A 14,555-nucleotide genomic window follows, 5' to 3' on the forward strand; every position below is an offset into this window, starting at 1 on the left:
ATTCTATTGCTCTATATGATTGTTCTTATGTCAATATCAAGGCTGTTTTAATTACTATAGCCTTACAATACATTTTGGAATCAGGAAGTGTGAATCCTCCAAATTTGTTCTTTTTCAAGAAGCTTTTGCCTCTTAAGGTCCCTTGCTCTTCCATGTGAATTTGCAGGTGGAATTAAGGTTAAAGACCTTGATATGGGGGTTCACCTGGATAATCCAAGCATGCCCAATCTAATCACATGAGTTCTTAAAAGTTGAGAACCTTTTCTGATTATGGTCAGAAAGAGATGACTACAGAAGAATCTTCAGAGAGATGCAGTGTTGCTGGCTTTGAAGATGGAGGTAGGAAACCATGGCCCAAAAAACGTGTGCTTCCTCTAGAAACTGGAAAAAGCAAGGAAATGGATTCTCATCTACCGCTTCCAGAGAGAAAAGCCCTTCCAACACCTTGATTTCAGTCCACTAAGGCCCTTGTTGGACTCCTCATGTACAGAGCTGTAAGAAAATAATTTTGTATTGTTTTAAGTCACAAAATTTCTGATATGTTTTACAGCAGCAGTTGAACATTAATACAGATAGGACGTTTTGTAATGGACATTTTGAAAATAAATTTTGCACAGGGGGAGGCTCTGCATATAAACCCTGTCTGAGTTCGCAGCTGATCCTTAAACTAGGCATGCACTGTGCAGACAATAAGCCACCTGTCTAAAACTAAGATAACAAAGGAGGCATTCTAGCACATTGCTTCAGAGGGACACAAAGTAAGTAGCTTAAGTCTAGCTAAGCTAACATTATACAAATGAAAAAAAAATCAATACCTCTCTTGAAGAACAAAATGTAGAGTCTCTACATAATATAATTTACAATATTGGGACTAGACTTTGACCCAAACAGACATATGAAAGAAAGAAATAGAAAACATGATTCATACTCAAGATCAAAGGTCTTCAGGGAAGAGCAACCATAAGATGACTCAGATGTAGAATGTGGAATTAGTAGACAAGTATTTTAAAATAGCTATATACTTAAACTAATCCATATTTTTAATGTAATAATTAATGAATATAAAGGGAAAATCAGAATAGAAATATAAACCTCAAAATTAACCAAATGAAAATTACAGAACACCTACATGAAATAAAAATTACATGTATGCACTTAAATACTAATTAAAGTTAATGAAATGTGTAAATAATTTTGAAAATAGATCAATAAGAAAGCGTCAAATCTGAATAAAAGAAAACAATTGAAAAAATGTTAATAGTCTCATTGACTTGTAGGCAATGCCAAAATATCTAGTAATAGCGTAATTGAAGTAAAAGAAGAACATATTAGAAGAGAAAACCATCCAAATCTCCCAAATTTAAGGAAAGACTTTAAAGATTAAAGAAATTCTGTAAGCTCTTAGTAGACAAATAAAAATAAAAACAACAAATTTGTGAATCATAGTCAAATTAACGAAAACCAAAGAGAAAAAGAAAATCTTAAATACAGACAAAGAAAACAACACATTAAATTCAGAGAAGCAAAGATATAAATGAATGTAGCCCTACCAAGAGAGACAGTGAAAAAGTGTTTTAATAATTCTACGTACAATGAAAATATTTTAACTGATAAAGATAAATTAAAGCAATTTCTAAGTAAGCTAAAATTAGGAGTGTGTTGACATCAGAGATAGACTACAAGAAATATTGCATGAAGCTATTTAGGGTGAGAGGAAATGAGACCAGATGAAAACTCAAATCTTCAGGAAGAAAAAAGAGCACAAAAAATTATAAATATATGAATAAATATAAAGACTAAGAATTCTTTTTTTAAAAAAAACTTAGAGTGTTTAAAGCCAAAGTTGTATGCAGTTTAGTGCAAATTGAATAAATGTGCAACAAAATTCTTAATAATAAAACTTCACTAAATGATTCTAAAATTTTGTGGTCATGTCAATGCATACATAGGCAACAAACAGCAAAAATGTTGAAAAAATAATAACCTGTAAGGAGATTATGCCTGCCATACATTAGCCCATACTATGACAGTACCTAAAACATACAGTATTAGTTAAGAGCAAAAGAAGGAGGAAGGGAGGAGGGAGAAGAATTTAGGGCAAAGGAGGAGGTGGGGAGGGAAGGAGGAGAAGGAGAAATATAAGCCAATAAAATTACAAGGATAAAAGAAAAAATTCAGTATTTTAAATAAATTAGTAGCTTTCAAATCAGTAGATGAAAGACTGTCAATTCAATATAATTTGTCAAAATATCACAAAAATAGTTTCAAAATAGAAAAAGATGAAGTATCTAAACATACAAAAATATTAAGAAGCATTGTTTTAAATTGTGGATTTCTTCTATTTTGGATACATAGTTAAATCTTTCTATCTTTTTGCATGTGGCTGTCTTTTTTCATGAAAAATTAGTTCACATCACGGCATCAGATAATAGGCAAATACATTTCATTCAAGATTTTTAATTTTAACGTATTTCACCTACCAATGCACCATAATTTTGGAAGTCATAAAAAAATGCAGCACTGAGAAGTGGATATAGCTCAAGTGATTGAGTGCCTGCTTCCCATATATGAGATCCCAGACTCAATCCCCGGTACCTCCTGAAAAGAATGAAACAAACCAACAAATGGAAAAAACACTTCTCATTGGGGATCAGATGTAGTTCAGTGGTTGAGCACCTGCTTCCCATGTATGAGGCCCTGGGTTCAATACCTGTTATCTCCTATTAAAAAAGTTCAGCACAACCAGACATAAGTGGACAGGAGATTTATTGTTTCGAGGGACTATAAAATTCAAAGGTAGAATGTTTCAAGTTTTGGTGATCCAGCAACTCACCAATTTTGGTATGGTCCTGGTGTCTTTCTCTTCCCATTCTGTGATGCTCAAGCTGACTGGATCATACTTGATCCAATCCCTGCAACTGGAAAAATTCAAATTGCCAAGTGGCATAAGCAATTTTACCTGAACCAATTCCCAAAGCAAATTAGGATTGATCAGTTTGATCAGTTTAAATTATACCTAGAGTAGAATTGAATTGATATTGTTTATGAATACCAAAAATAGATATTGAATTACGTTTGTAAACTGTTCTGTCTCTCCAGGCATATTATATTATATTGGATGCAGAGATTTCACTTTTACTTGATTAAATAACGACTAAGGCTTTGATTGGGCCATATCAGTAGGATGTTGAGTTCCCACCCTTTGGTGGGTGGGGACTCACAGAGAAAACAACATGGCAGAAAAGTTACTTGGAGTTCTAATGCTGGGACCCAGGAAGTAAGCACACAGAGGAGCAAAGAGAATGCTTTACTGGACATGGAAGAGACCCAGGGAAGAGAGATTAGCTATTCACCTGATAGTATACAGTTGACCTTGTGGAGATAGTAGAATAGTTGAGCCTGGAGAAAGGCAAGCCCAGGAAGAGAGGAACCCAGGAAGCCTGAACCCTTACAGACATCAGCAGCCATCTTGCTCTAAAACTTTGCAAAGTCTTTGGTGAGAGAAGTAACTTATGCTTTATGGCCTGGTAAATGTAAGCTTCTACCCCCAAATAAATACTCTTTATAAAAGCCAACAGATTTTTGGTATTTTGAATCAGCACCCCTTTAACTGAATATATATGAATCCCATCAAAATGGAGGACTACTACACAATTGTGGAAGTTTGGAGTGACTGTTGTAGATAAAATTACAATTAATACAAAGATTTTTCTATTCAAATATTTTATTTTATTATTAACCATTGAATCCAATTGAAATATATATATATATATTTTTTAAAGATTTATTTATTTAATTTACCCCTCTCCCCCAGTTGTCTGTTCTTGGTGTCTATTTGCTGCGTCTTGTTTCTTTGTCTGCTTCTGTTATCGTCAGCGGCAGGCACGGGAAGTGTGGGCGGCACCATTCCTGGGCAGGCTGCACGCTGGGCGGCTCTCCTTACGGGGCGCACTCCTTGCGCGTGGGGCTCCCCTACGCGGGGGACACCCTTGCGTGGCGCGGCACTCCTTGCGCACATCAGCACTGCACATGGGCCAGCTCCACACGGGTCAAGGAGGCCCGGGATTTGAACTGCAGACCTCCCATGTGGTAGACGGACGCCCTAACCACTGGGCCAAGTCCGTTTCCCTGAAATATATTTTGATGTAAGTAATGATCTGATTCATTTTGTTTTCTATCAATTTTCAAGCAATATTTTGAAAAGAAATCTGCTCAATATTGATTTGTCATGCCATTTTTTTCACTTTTTTTCTACTTAATTTCATTTGGAATCCATTAATATGTTTGCCAATTTTGCTATACTTTTTTTTTACTATGAATCACATCCATTTCTAAATATTAAAATTCTGAAGATTTTATTCCATTGAAAAACATATTTCCCATACATTGTCTAATTAATTACCAGAAAAAAATACTTAAGGGATGTATTTATTTGAATCCTACCAATGGACTGAACATATTTGTTAGTTCTAATATTTGTTGTTTTTGTTATTTGAGCAAAATAGTTATTTACATGATTGTATCACAAGGCAGTCAGCATTTTTAAAATCTTTTAAACTGAAGTGTAATGTACATGTGCAGAAAGGTTCATATTTCATAATGCACAGCTTGACAAGTTTTCACAAACTCAACAAATCCATGCAATTGACACCCAGTCATGAGACTACAGCACCAGGACTCCACACATCCTCCTCATGCTCCCTTTCACTGCCACTCTTCTATTCCATGTAACCATAATTCTGACTTCTAACAGCATAGATTAGTTTTACCTGGTATGTACTTCATAAAATACAATCATTCTATACTCTTTTGTTTTGGGATTCTTTTACTCAATGTTATGTTTGTGAAATTTGTCTGTATTGTGGCATAGTTGTACATCATTCATTCCTCCAGTCATTTAGTTTTCCACTGGATGAATATATTACAGTTTGTTATCCATTCTAGTTTTTAAAATTTTTATGTAAATGCAAGCTATTTTTATATAAATGCAAGTTACTCCATTAACATAAGATAATAACTACAATTGCAATAAATCTGTTTTGATCCTTGGTTACATTCCTCCTTTATTTTTGTACATTCCTCAGTCTTGAGGGATTTGGGATGATGTTGACCCTGTTTGAGGCTTAGAAGGGACGTAGTTAGTATAGGGCAGAGGAAAGGAATTGTTCTGTTTGTCATTAAAGACGCTACTTATTTTGGGGATGCAACTTATCCATCATCATTGTTTTGTTAGTTGTCCAGGGCAAACCAGAACTGGAGAGTAGAAGTAGGCTGCAACTCTGCTGAGTTTCCAGGCTCAACCAGCATAGGACCAATCTGAAGATTTAAGTCTCTGAGAAATACACTTAACAGATACAGTGAAAATTATAGTTTCAAATAAAAGGAGTAGAAGAATCATGATTAAGGGAATTATAAATTAGTATAACCATGTTACATTGAGGAAATAGATTTTCATATATTCCCAGATAGAGCCTGCCAAGGCATTGTTAATTTCATGAGTCTGTGTTGCTTGTCTATGGTATCCAGATGTCCCTAGAGCCCTTGGAAGCACTTTTGATTGAAGCTTCACTTATTGTGGCAGTTTGTGAAATGTGCCTAAACCCTGCATAAGTGTAACCACTGGAATGAGCTTCCAACTCACTCCAAAATCTTTTAACCATAAAAACTCTATTTTATTTAATATTTCCCACTTATGGTTGTTGCACCATAACCTGAAATCTGCCCACTTCCCTAGTAACAGCTAACGGCACAAGACCACAAGTCCACCCACAAGCTTCTGCCAATCCCCAGCCGCCCCGTAGCCCTCACTCCTCCTGCTCTACCCCGCCCTCCTCATTCTCTATATAACCCACTGCACTTCCTTAATAAAACGGACTTGCGCACAGACCTGGTCTCCGCGGCATTCTTCCTCCCCTCGCCGTGCGTCCTCCACGCCTGAGAGCCCCTCTGATGCTGTCTGCCATAGCATCAGATGCCACTGCGGTCTAGTCTGACCCCTCCAAAGCCCCCCGTCAGCATCGGGGTGCAAGCCGCCCCAGCCGCAACTGGCACCCGAACAGGCACTGGGGCCGGTCCGACGTGACCGCTGCCTCACCCCCGTGGGACCTCGCTCCCACCCCTTCGCCGCGCTCTCAAGGTAAGGACCCTCGTTATCGGCCCCCGGCAGAAAAATGGGCGGGCGTCTATCTTCCCGCCAAGTGCCGCAAGTCAGAGCGCTTGCTGGCCTCCTAGACACTAATGGCGTTAGGGTTTCCCTCCGCCACCTGCAAAAGTACTGGGGTCTCCTCCTGCCTTTCAATCCGTGGCTGGCCACCTGCCACCTTTGGAGCCCAGACACTTACTCGCGTCTCATTGACCGTGTCACCTCCTCTATGGAGCATGATGGCAGGTCGTTTCCCCCTGGCCTCCTGCACACGCTCGTGGCTATCCGTGCCTGCCTCCTTGGCGCGCCTGCCCCGAAAGACGCTTACCAGGTTTCCGCCGGGGCTGCTGCGTGGCCGCTCGACTGCGACCCTGATAAGGGGGACACTCTCGACTCAGATACTGAGTCCTTATCTAGTCAGCTCAATGCCGACCTTGAGCTCCATCCTCTTCGGGATGACCATTATCAGGATGGCGAACTTCCTCTTTCCTCTCCGCCTGAAAAGGGGAGGTTCCCGCCTAGTCGCCAAGATGGCGAACTTCCTCCTTCTTCTTCGCTTGAAAAGGGGAAGTTCCCGCCTGGCCACCAAGATGGCACACTTCCTCCTTCTTCTTCACCTAAAGGGAGGAAGTATGGGCCCTCAGGCGGAAATCCCGCCTCTCTTTACCCGCCTCTTCCGGCCACTCCACCATCTTGGCGCAGACCGGAAGGAGAGCCTCCGCCATCTTGGCACAGACTGGAAGGAGAGCCTCTGCCATCTTGGTGCAGGGCGGAAGGAGAGCCTCCGCCATCTTATAAATCACCGGAAGCCTTGCCGCGGACATTTTGTCCGCTGGAAACTGCTCCGCAGCAATCTTGTCCGCCATCATGGCGCAGACCGGAAGGAGAGCCCCCGCCATCTTGTTTGCAACCGGAAACTCCTCTGCGTCCATCTTGTCCCCCCTCTCAGACAACATGGCCGCCACCTCCTCCTCCATTGGCCGCTCTTCCGGCACCAGCGTCCAGGCCTTGGACCAGTTCAGACACATGGCTGGGCCACTCCAGCCCACCCGTGACAGGGGCCACCCCTCACCTCTTCCCTTTGAACCCAGCGCCCTCTCAAGTGCGCCCCCAGCAATGGCTCCCTTTCACCACCGATGAAATTAAAAACCTTAGACGCACAGTTAAGGAGGATGGCATCGGGAGTCCGTATGCCCAACAGCTGCTCGAGGAGCTTGGGGCACAACTTGTTCTCCCCTATGATTGGATTTCACTCGCCTGGGCCATTCTGGCCCCAGGACAGTTCGTGGAATGGAGATGCCACTTCCAGGCAGAGCCTGAGAGGTGCATCGCCGAGAATGCCAGCGCGGGTATCCAGGACTCCCCAGAGGCATACACAGGCATCGGTACCTTCGCTGACCCTGTGCAGTACCGCAATGCGCCCCCTGGTTTTTGGCTCCGGCTTAGAGAACTAGCCCTGCGATCCTTCCGCAATGTCTCTGCCATGAGACCTCAAAAGCTCGCCCAGATGACCCAGGGCAAAGATGAAGATTTCGCTACCTTTGTCGCCCGCATCATCGAGGCCTGCCAGTGTAAGGTCCGCGGAGAGGAGGCCCAGGTCGCTCTCACCAAAGATCTCATCGTCGAAGGATGCCTCGATGCTTGCCGGCAGATTATCCTCACCATGCGGGATAAGGGCGTCCATGACTGGGTCTTGGCTTGCCGCAACCTTGACCCGCAGGCCACTAGCCTCGCCAAAGCCATTGCCACGGCCGTAGCCGTTTCTTCTGGATGCTTCAGATGCGGTGAGATGGGCCACTTCGCCCGAGACTGCCCACAATCGCAGACCAGGAGGCCACCCCCCCCCCGGCGTCAGGCGGCCGCCCTCCATCTCGCCCGAGAGGACCCCCCACCCCGTGCCTTCGATGCGGAAAAGGATATCATTGGGCCCGCGACTGCCGCTCCACTCAAGGCCCTCGCCAACCTTTAAACTCCCAGCGGGGCAAGCCTCAGCCCCGCCCCCAAGAGGCCACCCACCAGAGAGCCCCCAAGCCTTGATGTGGACGGTTCCCATCAGGAGCGCCTCCAAGCCTGTCATGGAGCTCAAAATCGAAGGGCAATGGTTAGAGGGACTGCTCGACTCCGGTGCAGAGGTCTCCTGCATCCTGTTTGAAATCGCCGCCTTCAACCACTGGGCTCTTGAGCAGGGGCCTCAGGTAATTGGGGCCACAGGCTCCGCCGAGTCATGGAGATGTGCCATGCCCATCAAATGGGAGGACAGGGAGGGCCGACACGGTCGCTTCCGCCCCCTCATCCTCTCCACCGTTGGTGGTATTCTCTGGGGAAGAGATATCCTCAGCCAAACAGGAGCCATCCTCACTACTGAGGCCCTCTCGCTCAGCCTGCCCCCCCCATAGCGGGGGCCACTGCTCCCATCGCAACACCTGACCCTATCCCTCTGGAATGGGACACAGAGGAGCCCATCTAGGTCGAGCAGTGGCCCTTGCTATCTTACAAACTGCAAGCCCTCTCCGCTCTCGTCGAAGAGCAGTTACGGGCAGGACATATTGAACCTTCCACTAGTCCCTACAATTCACCTGTCTTTGTTATCACCAAGAAAAGCAGTGGCAAATATCGCCTTCTCCATGACCTACGTGAGGTCAACAAGCACATCAAGCCAATGGGATCGCTGCAGCCAGGGTGCCCGCACCCCACCGCTGTCTCTCAGCACATGCACGCGGCCATCATCGACATCAAGGACTGCTTCTTCTCCATTCCTCTCCATCCACGAGACTGCCCACGGTTCGCCTTCACGGTGCCTCAAACAAACCATCGAGGTGCAGCCCAGCGTTACCAATGGAGAGTCCTCCCTCAAGGAATGCGCAACAGCCCGGCCATCTGCCAACTCTTTGTCGATCGCGCAGTCGATCCACTCCGCAAGAAGGCCCACAGGCGCGCCCACATCATCCACTACATGGACGATCTGCTCATTGCCGCTAAGGATCCTCGTGAGCTGGAAACTCTCGTCTCGGAGCTTCTCCACAATCTCTCACAGATCGGACTTACTGTTCAGCCTGACAAGATTCGCCTTCAATCCCCCTTTCAATTTTTGGGGTTTCACTTTCACCACCATGTTTAGCCAGTAGCACCAAAGCTACAGGTGTCACCCAAGATGTCTCTAACGGAGCTACAGCAGCTCTGCGGCCAAATCAATTGGCTTCGGTCAGCGCTCCCCATCACCACGGCTCAACTTCAGCCTCTTTTCGAGCTCCTTCAGACTAAGGATCTTCCGGCCGATGCAGTCACCCGCCCCATCGTCATCACTCCAGCAGCCCGAGCGGCTGTGCAGGATGTCAACGAGGCCCTTCAGGCCTGCCGCCTCGAGCGCTACGCCCCAGGATTGCCAATCCTCGCCTTAGTCCTTCCCACTCCAGTAATGCCCACCGGACTCCTCTGGCAGGATGGGCCATTGCTCTGGCTACACACCTCCAAGAGCAAGCTGCCAAAAATTTGTCCCTTTACAAAGGCCTGGATCAGCCTCGCCACCGACCTCGTAGGGCTCTGCATGCACACCTATGGGGTCCCTCCTACAACAATCGTGTGGCCCTTCGATACCAAGGCTACTACCAACTTGCTTATCCATGATGTGGACATGCAGGTCCTCGCCGAAACTTTCAGAGGCTCTTTCGACAACCACTATCCTCATCACCGGCTTCTCCAAGGCCTCTCACGGCTCTCATTCTCCACTCCGTTCCACCCATTGCCGGCCAGGAAACCTCTTCCACACGCAGTAACGGCCTTTACAGATGCCTCGAAGACCTCCTATGCCACTGTCATCTATACACCAGGCTCTTCAACACCGAGAACCCTTGTGTTCGCGAACGCGTTCTCTGTCCAAGTCGGAGAACTGCTCGCAGTCGCTGTTGCTCCGCACACCTGCCCCAACCAGCCGCTCAATATCTTCACAGACAGTTTATACACCCTGCAGGTGTGCCATGCCTTGCCTCTTGCCACCTTCTTCCCTACGGATACAGCCATCGATAGGGCGCTTCAATTCCTCCAGCACCAGTTGGAAGCCAGAGACCACCCTTGGTTCGTCACTCACATCAGAAGTCACAGCGGCCTCCCTGGCCCGCTAACCGCTGGAAATCAAGCCGCAGACTGCACTGTTCAGCCCTCACCAACTCGAACAGTGTCGGCGCAGGATGCCATGCTGGCCCCCCGCAGCGTGCCCTGCGCTTGCCAGCCACAGCACGCCGCGCCCCTCAACCACAGCGTGCCTTGGCCATTGTATCTTGGGGACGTTGTCAAACAGGCCAAGCTACTGCATGCGCAGTTCCACTTCTCAGCGCGCTCAATTCATAAGCTCTTTCCCAATCTGCCCATGGAAACCTGTAAGCACCTCGTGCGCTCTTGCTGCACCTGCGTGCCTCTCTTACCCCTCGGCCCATTACAGCCACAGGGCGTCAACCCGCGAGGTCTTCGCCCAAACTCCCGATGGCAAATGGACGTTACTCATGTCAACTCTTTTGGAAGACTTAAGTTCCTGCATGTTGCTGTCGACACCTTCTCGCACATGTGCTACACCCTGCCCCTTCCAGGAGAAACAGCCAAACACGCCATCCATGCGCTACGCCAAGCCATCCTTTTTATGGGCGTTCCATGGGACCTCAAAACAGACAATGGCCCCGCTTATCGGAGCTCTGCCTTTGCTGCCTTCCTACAAATGTACAGGATCACACATCATTTCGGGGTTCCCTACAACCCACAAGGACAAGGCATCGTCGAGTGCATTAACCAACAGCTCAAGCTCCTTATTCACAAAGAGCAAAACGAAGCTCCTCTGAAGCCGCCAGGAGACGTTGTTACCGCCTGCTTAATTCACTTAAACTTGCTCACATTTGACAAGGAAGGCCTTTCTCCCACCCACAAGCATTGGGGCCCCATGTGGCATCCCACCAAGCCCCTCTTGTCCATTGGAAAGACCCCCAAACTAACCGCTGGCAACGACCAGCCCCCCTCCTCGCCCAGGGGCGAGGTTTTGCTTGTGTCTTTCCAGATTCTGAGCCGCAGCCCCTGTGGATCCCAGCTCATCTGATCTGTCCTGCCACAGTGCCTGCAACGGACAGCACCCCTTCACCCGACGATCTGGCACCCTTCACCGCCGTCTGACGCACGCCGGCGCCAGCACCTCCAGAGAACGCTGCGCCTGCGCCATCAAGCAATGGTCCACCACTGAGCACCCCCTCTTCGTTTGCCCCCCGAGACAACTATGCTGATGGAGCAGAGGACTGAAGCTCGTCTGTATCCAGTCCTTCTCCTCCTTATTCCTCTTCTCCCACCTACCTTCTCCAACCCCTCGCACCAACCCTTCAACTGGACGCTCACCCTCTGGCAGCAGGAAAAGCTCCTCGCTGTAAATGTCACCGCAGGTGCTCCTTCCTTCACCGTGCACATCTGTAATCTCACCAACCTAGTTTACACGTCCAGTTATAGCAGTGCCTTCGATAGCTGCTCCCTTCATTGCTATACTTCACCCCCATCGCGCCGCAGCAGGCGTACCCCTGCAGCCACGTACGGTGCGGGCCTCACCAAAAAGTGCCTTGGCCCCAATGCTAACCATTTCTCAGGTTTCTACATCTGTCCATCCACCGCCAGAGGATGCCATGACCCTGCACACTATTACTGCCCTTCCTGGGGGTGCGAGACCATCGCCTACGGATGGTCCGGTGCCCCTAACAAACCCCTATATTAAGCTCATCCACAGCAGCACAAACTGGCGCTCCGTCACCCTACGAGTCAAAAATCCCCTAGATCCAGTCTGGCTGTCTGGCCGCACGTGGGGAGTCCGCCTATATGCAACTGGCTATGACTACGGCGCCTTTATCATTATAAAAAAGGAGCCAATTCCCACACGTTCCACCCCAGTGGGCCCAAATCAGATTCTCAATCCTCCACAGGCACAGCCTCCCTCTCCGCCCCACTCCGCCTCACCCTCTCCCTCGCCCAGCACCCCCCTCGCTACTGCCCCCCTTAGCTCCCACAACCCCAAGCCTCGCTTACCCCCTACTCAGTATTCTAGCCCTCTCATTAACCTAATCAGAGCCTCCTACACCTCTCTGAATATCTCCCACCCCAACCTAACTGCGAACTGCTGGCTTTGTCTCTCTCCCTCTCTTCCTCTATATGAGCCCGTCGCCACTAACCTCGCCTTCAGTGAATCCTCTGAACATAATCCTGCTGAATGCAATTGGAACGCCTCTTCTATCCCCTTAACCTTTCAATCTGTTTCCTCCACAGGGCGCTGTCTTCATTCTCGTCAAGGTCCCCATCCCCTCCTAAATGCCTGCTCCAACTACTCCTCTCCCAACGCTTCTGCCAAATTCTTAATCCCTCATAACACCTCCCAATGGCTTTGCACCTCCACCAGACTAACCCCCTGCCTCAACGTCGCTACCCTCAACGCCACCAATAAAACCTGTCTACTCATTCTCCTAGCCCCTCGAGTCCTTTTCCACAGTAACGAAGAGTTCTTCTCTGCCCTTCAGAGTCACAAACTCCCTGCTCACCTCCAGAAGAGAGAACCCTTCACCATCCTCACAGTTGCTACCCTTCTAGGTCTCGCCGGGGCAGGCACGGGAATTGCCGCTCTTACCACACAATCCTCTTCCCTTTCCTCCCTCAGGCAAGCTGTTGACAGTGATATCTCCCACCTCCAAGTCGCTATCTCCCATCTTAAAAACTCTCTCAATTCCCTTTCTGAGGTAGTTCTCCAAAACTGCCGGGGCCTTGACCTTCTCCTCCTCAAGGAGGGAGGCCTTTGTGCTGCCCTTGGAGAAGAGTGCTGTATATACGCCAATTCTACTGGCCTTGCCGAGGACAGCCTAAGAAAGGTCCGAGAAGGACTAGGGCGGCGCCAAAAAGAGCATGAAGTGGCTAACTATTTTTCCGGAGTCTTCCATACCCTCCTTCCATACCTCCTCCCCTTCCTAGGCCCGCTAATAATAATTCTCCTAGCTCTTACCATAGGGCCCTGGGCTGTCAAAAAGATCATCCAGCTCGCCAAGGACCAAACCAACGCAATCCTCACGTCCTTCGTGCGTATCCAGTACCATCAGCTCACCACTGAAGACAGCCCCCCCAACGAGCCCTGCTCAGCCCACCCCAAGAAGAAATCAAGAACAACCCAACACCTAAAAACCCCACAATGCATCCCATTGCTCCCCTAGCCCGCGCGTTCCCCACCTTAACAGCCAACTTCGTTCCCCTCCCCAGCCACCGCCACCCTAGAACTGCTTAACAATCAATAGGGAGCAGGGGGCGGGGCGGGCCCGAGTCTGAATGGCAAGTGTAGCCGCACCTAGTGGGGGAAGTGCGCAGCCCACCACTCACGTGTAGCACAGCTGGTCTGTTCTGCTTGCCTGCCACTCTTTGGACCTGCCACTCACCCCCTGTTAGCGGCCAATATAGCCAGCACATGTCCATAAGTCCACACCCAAGCAAACCTCTCACCTATACCCCCCCCAATAAAAAAGAGAAAAAGGGGCAAATGTTGCACCATAACCTGAAATCTGCCCACTTCCCTAGTAACAGCTAACGGCACAAGACCACAAGTCCACCCACAAGCTTCTGCCAATCCCCAGCCGCCCAGTAGCCCTCACTCCTCCTGCTCTACCCCGCCCTCCTCATTCTCTATATAACCCACTGCACTTCCTTAATAAAACGGACTTGCGCACAGACCTGGTCTCCGCGGCATTCTTCCTCCCCTCGCCGTGCGTCCTCCATGCCTGAGAGCCCCTCTGATGCTGTCTGCCATAGCATCAGATGCCACTGCGGTCTAGTCTGACCCCTCCAAAGCCCCCCGTCAGCATCGGGGTGCAAGCCACCCCAGCCGCATATGGTCAAGGTATTTTTCCAGTGCATCACTAATTAATGCTTGTTGATAATCCCTAGGTTCCAGAGAAGTTCATCCCTGGAGGTCATATTCCACATAGGGGATATGGTAGTGAGTTTATCTGCAGAGTTTTACTTAGAGAGAAGCCATATTTGAGTAATAAGGAGGTTTTACAGGAGTTGACTCTTAAGCATTAATTATAATTAGGCTTAGTTTCATTATTACAGGAATAAGAGTCATAGCATAAGTACAAGCATTAAGATCAAGGACTTGGCTTCTTGGCCTGTTTTCGTTTATTAGGCAAGCCCTACATATTACAGAGTTTTGGGTTTTTTTAAACAAATCAATTTTATTGATACATATTAATAAAGCATACAATTTATCCAAAGTGTACAATCAATGGTATTTGGTGTAATCACATAGTTGTACATTCATCACTTCAATCATTATTAAGGCATTTTCATTATTTCAATAATAATAATGAGCAAAAAACAGACAAAGAAACAAACAATAAAATTCCTCACCTCTCAGTCTCTCTCT

The 14,555-nt window shown here is 47.7% G+C and overlaps 1 protein-coding gene across 1 annotated transcript; it reads left to right on the top strand.

Annotated features, from left to right (window-relative positions):
* Positions 1 to 6,170: 6,170 nt before the first annotated feature.
* On the top strand, positions 6,171 to 8,111 carry LOC105747446 (endogenous retrovirus group K member 8 Gag polyprotein-like). The gene has a single exon (XM_012530427.1). It carries the CDS (start codon positions 6,171 to 6,173, stop codon positions 8,109 to 8,111), a length of 1,941 nt encoding a protein of 646 aa, XP_012385881.1.
* Positions 8,112 to 14,555: the final 6,444 nt, after the last annotated feature.

The sequence above is a fragment of the Dasypus novemcinctus genome, chromosome 2 (genome assembly GCF_030445035.2).
Source record: "Dasypus novemcinctus isolate mDasNov1 chromosome 2, mDasNov1.1.hap2, whole genome shotgun sequence".
Taxonomy (NCBI): domain Eukaryota; kingdom Metazoa; phylum Chordata; class Mammalia; order Cingulata; family Dasypodidae; genus Dasypus; species Dasypus novemcinctus.